We start from the raw sequence: 14432 nt of genomic DNA, 5'->3' as shown, positions 1-14432 counted from the left end.
TGTGTGAAAAAATGCTAAATCATTACAAATCGCAACAGCCTCTTTTCGGTTGGAGAAATTCTTTCCAGATAATAGGGAGCATAAACATTTTGTATCGAAGTTTTATTCAGAGATTTATGCCCTAATTGTGGATAAACTGGCATGGTTGAGAAAATCTTGGGGGACGTTGCTTAAATGTGAAATAGATATACAGGCATGGGACAAAATCCTGCTCCTTCCATCTAAAATCTCTGTTTGTAACCGATTTAAAGAACTGCAGTACAAAATCCTGCACAACGTATATATTTCTCCGTATATTTATAGTAAGTATAATATGGGAACATCTCCAAATTGTCTCAAGTGTAAGGTCAGAGTGGGCACTAGATTCCACTGCTTGTGGGAAAGTGCTATTATTCAATCATTTTGGAAAGAGCTCTGTGCCAATATTAGTACAGCCATTGGTCAGCAGGTGACAGAACACCCATTAATGTGCTTATTGGGATATATCCCTGTTTCACTGGTACAACATGAGCATGTAATTCAGTCACTGTTAATGTTGGCCAGGAAAAGCATTATGTTGAGATGGCTGGCAGCTGAGCCTCCCTCCATTTCTCTATGGAAGTCGCTCATCATTGATGTTATGACTCTGATCAGTTTGGGACATTACATTGATGGGAGCTCCCGAGGTTTTGTGGACAAATGGAAGAAACCACTGGAAGCACTGGGAGTAACTTGTAAACTGGACCCTAATGGACAATTATTATGGACATAATGTTGTAATATTCTAGTGCTGTGCAGAATTGTTATTTTGGACGTGAACCAGTCTTGTATTTGTTGGGGGGAAAAGTTAAATAAAAGTTTTAAAAAAAAGAAAACACCAGAACAATGCTGAAAAAGCACACAAAACACAGTGGAGATGGGGAAAAAACACAACAGAAGTTAAATAAAACACACTACAAGTAGAAAAAAATCTCACAAAATATGAAAGAAGTGTTTTTGGGGCGATATTAATGTCACGGACCAGCTGTGGAAGTGACAGATACCAAAACATGCGAAGGGCTGCACTGAAATATGCTTAAAAGAACCGTAGGATTCATCAGTGTTGTGAGTAAAAAAAGATGTAGGTAATGTGGGTTTTAATGGCATCATCCATATAATACTGCGGACCCATTTTTGCTATTAGCCCTTCACTGTTAGCATATCACTTCCATTGTAGGAGGGAGAAGAGATAAGTGCTGACTGGATCAAGAGAAGAGAGGAGAAGAGAAGAGGGGTCTAGTTACAGGTTGTGGGGGCCTTTGTTGGCTGAGGTACATGGTTCTGTGGCATGCTGTAATCAAGTCCTCTCACAGACTGACAGCTTGGCACTTGTTTACAGAGGACTTTAATTTCCCTGACAGTCCTTTCCCTCCACCAATCACTCCATCTTCCCTTTGCCCATTCTGTGTAGAGTCTTGTCTTTATTTTTCTCCCTCAGTTACCTTTGTCTCACTCTCGCTCTCCTTGCTCTCTCTATCGTACCCTGTCACTCAGTCGTAACCCCATTTGCGCCGGCAACAAGTTAATGGTTGCTGCTACAGCTGAAAAAGCTTCCTGTTTTCTTCTGCACAAATCCATTTGTTTTATCATCATTTATTTTTGTCTATTTACACAGGCCTGAGGGGGAGGAATTGCTGAAGCATTTGGGCAATTTTTTGTGTTATTTCCCAAGCTTAGCCTGGGGATAGAATCTCACCAGAGCTAATTTTCAGTCTAAACTTGTTGCTACTGTTACTGCACCAAAGTGGATGGTAATTTATGTATGCTTCCATTTCCATCCGTACTGTAGGCACACCGAACACCCACCCTTCTACAAAAAGGTGTCAAGTCATTATAGTATAATCTTATGTATTAAGAAGATGGAGCAAACTATGGATTCATTTTTCACTTGTTGAAATCCAAAAAGTGTGAGCAAAGTGCATGACTATTTAGAGCTACAACAAAACAAAGATATTGCCACTGATGTACTATTAACCAACACTGTCCATTGGTTTTTTACTTCTCTTGACATCGAGTCAATAGATTTATTTCTACAGTAGATTTCACCTGTATTTGCTTGATTTTATTATTATTATTATTATTATTACTATACATTGGGACACTGTTCTGTTCTTGCTAATTTGCCAGAATTGTCCAGGGTTAAATCAATACTTTGCTTTTTCACTTTACCTCTTTAACTTGGAGAACACCCTGATACTCAATGACAGTTACATTTGGATGACTGATGCTAGGTGCTTCTATCTGTTTGATTGTGGTTTCCAGCTTCTGTTCCAGGTGTACACATCTTTTCTCAGTTTTCTCCAGTTTACGGACTTTATCTTGTAGGTCTGTCTCTTACCCACTCGCCTTCAATTCTTTCATGTTTTTTTTTTCATCTATTTTATTTTTTAATTACTGTTATAAAGTAACAGTCAATAAGAAGACCACATACAAGGACATTACAGAAGGCTTTGAGAATTTGAATGTTTGAAGATACATTACACACTATTTAGCTTCTAAGAAAAAAATCTCTGTATATGTCTGTTACCCATGGTAGAATTTAACAACAACAGTATTGTAAAGTAAAACTTGCAGGGCAAGATGTTTTTAAACTTTATTTTGGTTCAAGGTAAGAAAAACTTTTGAGCATGTTTTAAAAATTAGATTTATTATTGATCCTGAGCACTGAAAGCTAAACTCATTGTAGATAATGTTTCCAAATAACTGTTACAATATGGCTCTGTTTTTTGTTTAAAAATAGCTTCTGAGTAGCAAAGCTCAGTAAACTGTAATAAAGGGCCTTCTAATGGCCTATTAGAAGAGTTTTAAAATAGACTCGAGGAGAAAATAGTCTGTAAAGGTTAGTGACCAAAATAAACAGCTGTGTTTATTGAACAAATAAACAGCTGAAGCACTGAACTAAAATGTAACTAACTAAAATGTTAGCACTCACATTATTAACTAAAATTCTCTAATACTCACTACATGGAAAAAATACACACATTAATAGATGACAATGAACACAAACAACACACTAAATTCAAGATGGGGAAAACATCACCTGAATTAGCCAGTAATTTCAGTGTTAAATGTGGAAACCTCTAGTAAACTGCCCTAAATGCTTAGGACTCAGGTTGGCTTTCTAGAGTGGGTCAGGTCGACACAAGAGGAAACTGTGGATCTGAACCATAGTGCAACTAAACTTATTGTGACTTGCAGTCTCCCTGCAAATTTATAATTTAATATAACAAATACTGATTTTTTGCAAGGGCAAGTTGCTGAGCTCACACAGCGCTGTTGCTAGTCCTTTACAAGACCCTAACCCAAAACTCCAACCCCAATTTTTTTTATTTGTGTGTGGTCAAATTTGGGACTTTGCAGGGTGGCTTTATGATTATTATTTTTGTTTTGTTTTAATATTCTTATCCAATATATCCAATACACTGGGGACAGATTGTAATTCATTTTTATGTAAGAAAGGCTGGAGAAAGTGTCAGGCTTTTATCTTTAATCATTTTTGAGATGCATGCATCTCCATGTTTGGACTTTGCCTTGGATTTGAAAGTGCAAAAAATACATGCTTGGAATTGGTCGACATATCATTTTACAAAAAAATATAGCTTGAAAATTGTTTTGCATGTGAAATGAAAATTTTAAAAGGAATCATTATATGTATAGCCCAAAAAATTATAAAATTGTTCAGCAAATCAGAGGTAGTCAAGCAGAAGAGCCACAATGGTTTAGGAAGGAATGACCTTTAAGTGAGTCAACACTGAAAGGTTGAGTCCCAAAAATTTACATGATTGTCTTATGTATTTTAAGTCTTTCTGGGAGGGAGGGGGGGGGGGGGGGTGTAACTGTTTTTAACTGTTGTTGTTGGTTTCATTCCACAGATCTACCCCAGTCTGTGTGAAAGGTGTTATTATAGGACACAATGACCACAACATTACTTCAGTATTTACCAAAGATGTTGCTGTGATGTATAGATAGCTGCATTAGTGTATCTTCTCTTTGCCCACTGCAGGCCTGTTGGGTTTTGGCTGACCAGGGCTCAGTCTCTTCTCTACTGCAATGAGCATGGAATGCTGGGCTCCTTCTCTGAGGAGGTGATGAGCTGTAGCTGCCCCGTGGAGCAGCCAAACTGCCAAGGAGTCATCCCCTGTGTTGTAGGGACTTCCACCACCTCCTGCACCCTCTGCGCCTCTGACAACGCCACCCGTTGTGGAGCCTGTCATCACGGCAACATCCTCCATCTTGGTTCCTGTCGACCTAGCATTGCTGCATCGCTAGATCATTACCTGAACTTTGACTTGGACATGCCTGATGCCGAGGTTCTCAAAGCTCCTTAATTATGTATTCCACTGGTTCTCAAAGCTCTTTGGGACAAATTAAACAAACAGTGCCTCAAAGGGCTCACATGCCATCAATTGTTAAATTGTTTTTGTGTTGAATCTTTATACTGAACATACAAGATTTACATAACAGTACAAATATTAGTCATGTACAGTTTTTTTGTTCAAAAAGGAATACAGTATTAAACAGGGATTGAGAGGGGGTTTCAAAATAGAAAGCTGACTCTGAAGTACCTACAGTGCAAAGAGTCCTTTCATTCAGCAAGCCCAGGAGCAAAAACTCATACTATGCTTTTTTAATAAATCACCACAGCAGTTATTTTCTAGCCCTCAAGAGGTCTAAGTTGTCACTGTTGAACCTCTGCCTTAACTCTAATGCTAGTTCACAAGCCTTCAAATTGTGGCTCTTTAGACCTACTTGAGTGTCTTCCTTTGGCTTTGACAAAAAACTTGATAAATATGAAAATGATCCTCTTAATTTGCTGAACCTCAATAGCAATGGCTAGCAAAGATGTGGAAGCAAATAGGTGATCTCTAGTAAATGGTATGCCTTTACATTTTTTCTTTACAATAGTTCCCTTTTATTGCTTTTGACTATAATAAAAATAACTTATATTAAGCAAATTTATTTATTATGTATTTATTATAGTTAAATAATCACATTTTATAATGCCAATGCCTAATCAGAATGTCTAATTTTTGCTTTTTATTAAAATGTCTTTAAAAATCATTAAAAGTTTTACAAGGGGTCTAAGGAGCTTGGAAAGAAAAGCGTCTGGACTTCTTTAAGTTTCATTTGAGAAGCTTCTTCAGTTCTAAAAGCAATTGGTGGAGAGTCCCAAATTTTAAGCCCTATGGGAGTGTCCCCAAGAGGGTCATGGACCCCCTATTGATCCTCTGCCTAATCACACGAGCCATGGTGTGAAAAGGATGTGAGTGGGCGTTAAGGCGTCTAGGAAGGGATCTCAAAACTGGATTATAGATGGCAGACTTTCTCGGATGAGAGGTGAAACGTCTTCAAGAAAACTTAAAGAAGTCCAGACGCTTTTCTTTCCAAGCTCCTTAGACTACGATGACCTGGATGACTGAGAACCTTCACAGACATTTTACAACGGTTTTCAGCATTTGTAAACTAAAGTTGTAAAACATCCATTGTGGCTCTTGATGAGATTTATAAATTCTGGCAAAGGTGGTAGTTGAAATTTAAAATTTGGTAATAGCTCAGTTTGAGAACCAGTGCGTTAATTATCTATCTGCTTATTGCATTGACTGCAGCCTCACGGTTTGTTAATCCCTCTTCAGGTAAAGTACCTGCTTCAGCGACTGGACAGCAGGATAGAGGTCCATGCCATCTATATCAGCAATGATGTCCGCCTGGGAAGTTGGTTCAATCCTGCCTGGAGGAAGAGGATGCTATTAACACTCAAGAGTAACAAAAACAAGTCCAACCTCATCCACATGCTAATGGGCATTTCTTTTCAGATATGCTCAACTAAAAATTCAACACTGGAACCCGTGCCTGCTGTCTATGTGAATCCTTTTGGGGGAAGTCACTCAGAGAGCTGGTTCATGCCAGTGAACCAGCCTGACTTCTCTAACTGGGAGAGAACTCGACTGGACAGCGTCACCACTGCACAGTGTTACAACTGGACTCTGTCTCTGGGCAGCAAGTGGAAATCCTTTTTTGAAACAGTGCACATCTACCTGAGAAGCCGCATAGTCACGGATGATCCAACAGTGAATGAAACTCTCTTCTATGAGCCATTGGACTTGGATGATCAGACCTCCAACCTGGGCTACATGAAGATCAACACGCTGAAGGTGTTCGGATACAGCATGCACTTTGACCCTGAGGGCATCAAGGATCTGATTCTCCAGTTGGACTACCCCTACACACAGGGTACGCAGGATGCCGCCTTTCTGATGTTACTGGAGATGAGAGACCGGATTAATCGGCTATCTCCACCAGCACCACAGCCATTAGATCTGTTTTCTTGTCTCCTGCGCCACCGCCTCAAGCTGTCAGCCGGAGAGGTGGCACGAATCAAGGACTCTCTGCAGATCTTCAATTCCAAGCTTCCCAATGCTTCACCTGAACCTGAGCTGGCCCAGCTCTGTAGCTAGCTAGTTTAGCACAATCGCTAGGTTCAGGAATGATGCTGTTCGTAGAAAGAGGAATTGCTACTTCAGGGACGACTCTGCTGAGATGGCCTTTGGACCCGAATCATCTGGATTAACGTACTCTGAAGAAGGTTGAATGCTTGGCCTTTTTATGGTCACTCTCAGTTGGTTTTCTGGTGTTTTACCTTTGACAAACAGCATCATGTCCTTGACTTTTCGGAGAATGAGGGATACTTTGACTTTGTTTAGGAGGCTGTACTGAACCCACCCGTAGGTTCACTTTTGCTATTACTGCCCTGCAAACTGCGTAACTGGACAAGGCTAAAAAGGTTTCTTTCACTGACAAGTTTTTATGATTTGGAACAATAAAAAGAAGATCATACATAAGACACCTGCCTTGCAAAGACAAACGCGGTTTTCTTATAAGAGGAACTCTTCAGAGGTCTTCAAAAATTAGCGGAAGAGGATTTCCCTTTTCTAACCCTATTTTCTTTGGCTACAGAACAATCTTGAGGGAAGGGAAAATGGGATAATTATATATATGTGGTGAATGAGTTGTTATGTTATGCTTAACAGTTTAAAATTTGATAATCTTGAACCCTGTCACTGTCTTTGAATATTTCTTTTTAAACCCTACCTTCCATTTTATCTGGCATTTGAAAACTTGTATCTATGCTTAACATCTGAGTGAGAAGCCTGTTAGTGATGTTCTGTCCTTGGTGGCTTGTCTGTACCAAAAGAAGGTAACACATTGGCAATTTGAATGGCAAAATATCGTAAATGTTGAGTTATTATTCTTTCACTTTTGAGCTGAAATAATTCATAATGGAACCTTCAGATGTGGTAACAAAAAGGTCTGCGGATATAGCGCTGTAAATAACGCTCCATCTAACCCAGGTTGTGGACAAGTGCACATTGCTTTTTAGATAACTGAGTTCAAAGACCAAAAAAATGTTTATAACAAAACAAACTCATGCCTTATATGGAGAGTCAATGTTAAGGTAAGAAGCACATTTAGTTTCTGTGTTTGGTTTCCCTGCGAAGGTTGTATTGCTTTTTATATTTCAATATTTCTACCAAGACAGAACAACAGACGCATTCTCCAGAGTACGTGGTAATGTAGCTTTTCCATGTAAATGCCAGTCACTCGTTCTGCAGGTACTTGTTTTGATTTGGTGTTGTGAAACTTTTGAATCACCATTCACAGTGCACACCAGTACATGCATAATGTAATTGTTCTGCAAAATCCTCCAATGAGATAAACTTTCAGTAAATAATAGAACATGGTTGAATTTATGGTTTTAAAAGGTTTTCAGTGGTTCGGTTAGTCTCAGGTCTATGAAACTTTTCTTTTTTTTTTTTTTGACATATGGGTCCAATGTGAGCTGCAGTTACCACGGCAACTGGAGTTACAAGGTTTCTGCGGGGCGGTGATGCACTTGAAAAGCTGCAAACTTAACCAGGATGATACTTGATATGATTTTACTTTTGCTTCACTAATTTCTCACTGAAAGTTAGAAAACCTTGTATGTCATTATCAACAGTTCTTCTGTGCTCAGCTTGCTTAAGTAAAAACAAAGTGATTTATCTATCTGAGAGCCTTTTCCTTGTTTACAAAACTTTTTTAACCCTCACTGTTACGTCTGTTATATAGCATTATTGCCATATTACCTCTTTGCCTGCATGTTACAACGTTGTCTTTGGTCAATTCAAAGACATATTGATAAGATTAGCTGTGAAGATGATGTCATGAAAAAGTGCAATGATGGTGGCGGATGTGGTCAGAGCTACAGTAATAGTGGTAGTAAGGGGTGACACAAGACCGTCTCATCTTACCACCACTAGTTGTTCATTGTTCTAGTGTAAGCACAGTTTTTCACATTTGCATTTATTTATTTCACAGACAACACAGATCTGTTGTTAAGTAATTTCTTGTTAAGTACATGTGCCACGCTATCACTATTGCATACACTATATTAGTTGTTTCTGTTTCCGGTCCACCTAATGGGTGCCAGGCAGAATTATCAACGTGGAAAAATGGGAAACTAATCAAAAAAACCAAAACAAATTCAGTCGTTTATTTTGTTTTCATGTCCTTACTGAAAGCATTTGACTAATTTGCAGCTGTTTTTATGCCAGATATGCTGGTTAGAAACCAGCCTTGCATAAACATTTAGACTTTTTCAACATTGTCATGTTCGATAATATTTGCAGCTTTTGACGGTGGACTTATAAATTAGGTCACCATGCTGCAGTTTCCAACTAAGTTAAAGGCAGGTAATGCATTTTCTGTGGATCAATTTTTCAAATGAAGAGGAGAATTCTTGTGCATCTACAGGGAGGCAAAAGGAAGAAGTGGTAACAGGTCAAATGTTTCAGTATTTTATCTCAGTCTCAAAGCCAAGTAAATTATCAGCAACTAAGTGATGTTGTTAGACTTTAAAATTATTGTTGCTAGTTTGTGCACTAATCTTATACTAAAGTCTTATACCCTTTTTAAATATTTAGTCAGCTGTTGCCTGCATGTAACAACCAATTACAGCGACTGGCAAGAAGCCAGTCAAAGCCAAACAGAACAGGTTAATCTGATCTAAAAGGTTAACCTTAAGAACAGGATTAACTGCATTAAACTCCCTGCCTCAGAGGCTCATTTATGGGAAGTTAGAAACAAGAGTGAAAGACAAAAATGTGCATTTTACAGTAACATTCTGTTAGTATGGTTCAATTAATTTAATTTAGAATATTACTATATTTTTACAAGGTGACGCTATAAAACTAGTGATGAAGGAATTTCTACTGTATTTTCTCCAAAATTGTCGCTATTTCAAAAGTAAATATCTATTGAGTCTGCAGGTAGTGTAATTTCACTTGGTGATGGTGTTCTTTCAGTCACTGTCCACAGTTCATGCAAACAAATATGCTACTATAACTACAGTTAAATGGAAGCACTCAATATTTTAAAACATACTACTAACACAGACCCTTATTCACTAATATGTGAATATAAATGTTCTCACTGTGTCCACAAAATAAAAGCACAGAGGAAATTATCATTGGATTCATGAAACAGGTTGAATGGAGAGGGTGAGAAAAACAGCTGGAAGACAATGGCAACCACATCTGTCAGCTGAAGATTAGGAAACTCATTGCAAATATAAGAAAACACGAGTAAGTGGAATATTGCAGAGAAATTAGACTGTCAATGAATTTTCAACCATTATGTTGAAGATTTGTTGGTGTGTTTGGGATCATTGTCCAGTTGCATGACCCAATGTCAGCAAAGCTATGGATAGATGGCTGTACATTTGATTCTATAATAATAATAATAATAATAATAATGGATTGCATTTATATAGCGCTTTTCAGGGCCCTCAAAGCGCTGTACAATGCCACTATTCATTCACTCTCACATTCACACACTGGTGGAGGCAGCTACAGTTGCAGCCACAGCTGCCCTGGGGCAGACTGACAGAAGCGAGGCTGCCATATCGCACCATCGGCCCCTCTGGCCAACACCAGTAGGCGGTAGGTGAAGTGTCTTCCCCAAGGACACAACGACCAAGACAGACAGAGCTGGGGATCGAACGGGCAACCTTTCGGTTACAAGATGATTTGAAAATGTCCTTTTTACCCATTCCAGATTGATTAAATTCATTTCAGTTTTATTCATATACTGGTAAATCACAACAATAGTCATCTAAAAGCACTTTGTATTATAAGGTAAAGACCTTAGAATAATACAGACAAAACCCCAACAATCAGATAATCCCCTATGAGGAAGCACTTGGTGACAGTGGGAAGAAAAAACATACTTTTTAACAGGAAGAAACCTCCAGCATAACCAGGCTTAGGGAGGGTCAGACATCTGTTGCAATAAGTTGGGCCTGAGGGGAGAAGAAGCGAGCAGAGAGGTACAGTACAAAGGACAAAGTATAGAAGAGAGCCCAGAGTTGAATAATAACTGATTAAATGCAAAGTGGTGTATAAACACACAGAAAGTGAAAAGAGGTCAGAGAAAAAGAAATGCTCAGCGCATCATCGGAAGCCCCCAGAATTCTACAACTTGATTCAGCCCTAACTATCAGCTTTATCAAAAAGGAACGTTTTAAGGCAAATCTTAAATGTGTAGAGGGTGTCAGTCTTCCAATGAGAGGCCTGAAAACCTAAAGCTCTGTCCCCATCCTAGTTTTAAATATGTTAGGAACCACAAGCAGGCTAGCAGTTTGAGAGTGAAATGGCCTGTCAGGGTGATATAGTACTATGACTTAGTGACTAATTTAAGATGTGATCAGGCCGGTTTATTCAAGACGTTGTATGTGAAGAGAAGAATTCTTCCACTCTGGGTTTAACAGGGAACCAATCAAAGGAAGATAATTTGGGAGAAATATGGTTTATTTCTAGTCCCTGTCATCACTGCAACATGCTGGATCAAGTGAAGGTTTTTAGGAAGTTGGTCAAAAATGACTCCAAGATTTCTCACAGCGTTACTGGTGGTCAAGGTAATGCCATCCAGAGTAAGTATGTGGTTTGTCGCCAAGTTTTTAAAAGATTTTTAAGGCTGAGAACAATAACTTCAGTTTATGTGACTTTAGAAGTAAGGAATTAAAGGTCCTCCAGGCTTTAAGACGGGGGTCTCAAACTCACGGCCAGGGGGCCACCTGCGACTCACATCGCCCCTACTTGCGGCCCATATATTGACGTGAAGAAATATAATGCAGTTTGGCACTTGAGGATTTGTTTGTTGTTGTTGCAAAAGTAGAAATTGAGTCTAAAAGACATATTGCTTGCTTAAGTAATAACAAAGTGGTTTATTGCTTTGAGGACCTTTTTGTGTTGATTAAGAAGTAACATATTAGCAATAAAGTATTATACAGATAAGACTGTCTTCAGCTTTTCCAACACATATTGGTGAGATTCACTATGAAAATGTTGAAGTGAAGTATGAAGTGGAAAATGCAATGCTGGTAGTGAGGTTAAGGTTAAGGGGATGAGGTCTGACTGAACTAGACATCTAATACAAAATACAATCTAATACAAGGAGGGTAAAACATTTTTAAAACTTTATAGTCCTACATTCTTAAATTCGTAATTGGTATTTTCATGTTTCCTGTTCAACAACCAGGGTAATCAGTCAGAAAAAATGGGCTACTATCCATTGATGACAGAACATAGATGGCCTGAAAAGCTTCAGGTTTGCTTTACTCTAGGTGTTTATAAGAAATTTGATTGATTGTTTTGATTCACTTGTATCTCTGAAATAGAGAGTCCATTGAGCCTCCAAATCTTGTTCTTAAAGGTGAATTATCATTATTATTATTATTAAAGTTGAATATTTCAGTTTCTCATTGAAATATTCACTATTAATTTTTTTAGTATAGTGTTAAATTGAACTGAAACGATTTTGTAAACTTGGAAAACTAACTAAAATTAAATAATAATAGAGGAAATATCCCTAGCTTTAATATGCATTACTTTGGTAAAAATTGCATTACACGTTCCTGTTGAGACATTGATGGATGTGTTTATTTTAGATGTCTACAAAAGGGTGAGTTAACTGCTTTTGAAAACGCCTGTGTTTTTATTGTAATACCTGTACTAATTTTTGTAAATCTTGCCTCTAACGTATGCCCTCCATATTATAGTAATTAAAAAAAGACTAAATGATGAAAAAACTGAACTGAAAAACTATACAATTAAAAAGTAAATACTCTGGGAAATAAGCCTGAAAGCCTAAGAGTGATGTGCTCTATCAGGATAACGTGGTACTGTCGGTCTTAGGAGATGATAGGCTCTGATCAGTTAGGACTTGAGTGTACGAGAGAAGGATTTCACATTAAATTCTGGATTTAACAGGAAGCCAATGAAGTGTGACCAGAGGGAGTCCCATTCCTACTGCGGTACTTTGTACCAGGAAACTAGGACAACCTGATAATACAGAATTGTAACAGTCCAGCCTAGAGGTAAGAAATGTATGAACTAATGTGTAGCGTCGTTCTGAGAGAAAAGGTTTCTCATTTTTGATAATATTACACGAAAAAGAGAACATAGTCCTAGAGATTAAACATTTTTCAAGTTTCGAATAATACAGCTAGAAGGAAAAGAAAATTGGAAATTCAGAAAAATAATACACCACAGTTTTATGCTAGGCAGAGATGGCAAATTTGAACAGTGTTCAATTAAAGAAACAAAAAAAAAGCAGATGAATACAGATATGTAGAAATGAAGGGAAAAGACAGACAGACAGACAGAGGTTCTACAAAAGACTACACGAACAAAGAAATGTGACAGAAATGTCATACTTTCATCATAATTTCCACCATTTGCGATTTGACTGGCATTTATATAATTATACCGTCACATTGTGCCCTTTTCTTCTGTAATGTCATGTGAGACTAGAGAGATGGCTTCAACACTATCTCATCGCACCAAGTTTCTAAGATAAGTCTAACAGTAGTTTGGAATATGTATTAAAAATGTAAAAAGTTAAATGGAAACTTTGCTGTTGGGTTTGAGGTAAATAAAGGCTGGTTCATATTCTCTTCTTCACAGCAACTTTCTGTGTTGTATTCATTATGCTTGCACAATCAAACTGACCTCAGTGCATCCATGAGGCAACTTGCAAAGCATCGCAGACCTTAGATTCAGACCCTCTGAGGTCTACATCTTATCTAATTCTGTTATTAGAGCATTTGTTCTTTTAAAAAATTGCTCTCTCAGGTCTTTGCACTCAAAAAACTAAAAACAAAGAACAAACAAACAAACAGTGGATGGATGGCATTCTACCTCGAATGCATCAAACTGCTCACATGTTTTTCCTTTTTGCTTGTCTCCAACACATAGTGTTAGGGTATGAGTTATCACTGATGATGACCTAGAGGGTGAACATTTGATATAGTTTTCATCCATTATGAACATTCAAATGGAAAAGCTTTGAAAATAAATAAGAAGCATATTTAGCATGTCTAATGTCAAAAGATATACGATTTTATTTAGCATGTCACAAAAACAAAACATATCCCATGACAGTATCCACTACGTTACTGGTGACCTAAGTGATCTTCTAGAAATTATTTTCTTCAAATTTCCTCAATTGGGTCTACAATATGAGGACAATTCTCACTGCATGTAAATTGCCTAAATGACATTGAAGCTGTGACTTTAGCCTGGTGAAATTTTTACATGCAACATCAAAATGTTCACCACAAAATGTTTAATATAATGGATGCACAAACTTCCAATTACCATCAGCTCTTCATAATAAGATGAATGTCTTCTAATATATGGGAGGCAGTATTTTTTGTAAGATGAAAAGCCAATTTCCTGAGTTGTCAGGGCGCAAACAGGAACCAAACGTACACTGTCACATTACATCAGGCTGCTGGTTTATCTGCAAGAGGAAGCAAGAGAGGAATGGGGAGAGAGAGAAGAGAGAGTGACAGAGATGAGGTGAGGGAGTGCTACACTGGCCAGCTCAAGCTGTCTGTATTTTTTCCCCCTCTACCCCATAATGATGTGGGGAAGGACTCACTCTGCATTGGGTTAATAAACAGTTATTCATCTTCAGCAAGGCACCCAGGAAACAGAAGTGGGTTTGCCCTTGGGCTAATCTTCAGGCCCGTGGAAGACAGCCAATCCATCAGAGCACTATTTAGACTGCAAACTGCAAACTTTCTGGACCTCCCAAAGAAGTGAGGGGAAGCAAGAGAAAATGAGAGAGTGACTGAGGAGGGAGTAGATGACATAGAGTGAGAGATGGAGAGAAGATAAGGTTAAAAGAAAGTGGGAGGGAATGAAAAGGTGAGGAGGGTTGGGCTCCTAGTTCTGCTGTGATTTATGATGTTTAGAAAGTCAGACTGCTTGAATTAATGAGGTAGATTTGGTGAAATCGACCAGTGTGTGTGTGTGTGTGTGTGTGTGTGTGTGTGTGTGTGTGTGTGTGTGTGTGTGTGTGTGTGTGTGTGT

At 38.3% G+C, this 14432-nt stretch overlaps 1 protein-coding gene across 3 annotated transcripts in view; it reads left to right on the top strand.

Moving 5' to 3' along the window:
* The window catches only part of brinp2 (bone morphogenetic protein/retinoic acid inducible neural-specific 2), a 310510-nt gene extending 301361 nt beyond the window's left edge, over positions 1–9149 (top strand). For all 3 annotated transcript variants that reach the window (XM_005936982.3, XM_005936983.3, XM_042225848.1), the window contains 2 exons: positions 4022–4328; positions 5652–9149. In XM_005936982.3, the coding sequence (XP_005937044.1) occupies positions 4022–4328; positions 5652–6473 (1129 nt within the window). In that variant the 3' untranslated portion in view covers positions 6474–9149. The remainder of the gene's footprint in view (positions 1–4021; positions 4329–5651) is intronic.
* Positions 9150–14432: the final 5283 nt, after the last annotated feature.

This window comes from Haplochromis burtoni, unplaced genomic scaffold, assembly GCF_018398535.1.
Source record: "Haplochromis burtoni strain Fernald_Lab_line unplaced genomic scaffold, NCSU_Asbu1 Contig_185, whole genome shotgun sequence".
Classification (NCBI taxonomy): Eukaryota; Metazoa; Chordata; class Actinopteri; order Cichliformes; family Cichlidae; genus Haplochromis; species Haplochromis burtoni.
Note: the sequence above shows the minus strand (reverse complement) of the source record. Positions and strands in the feature narration are given on the sequence as shown.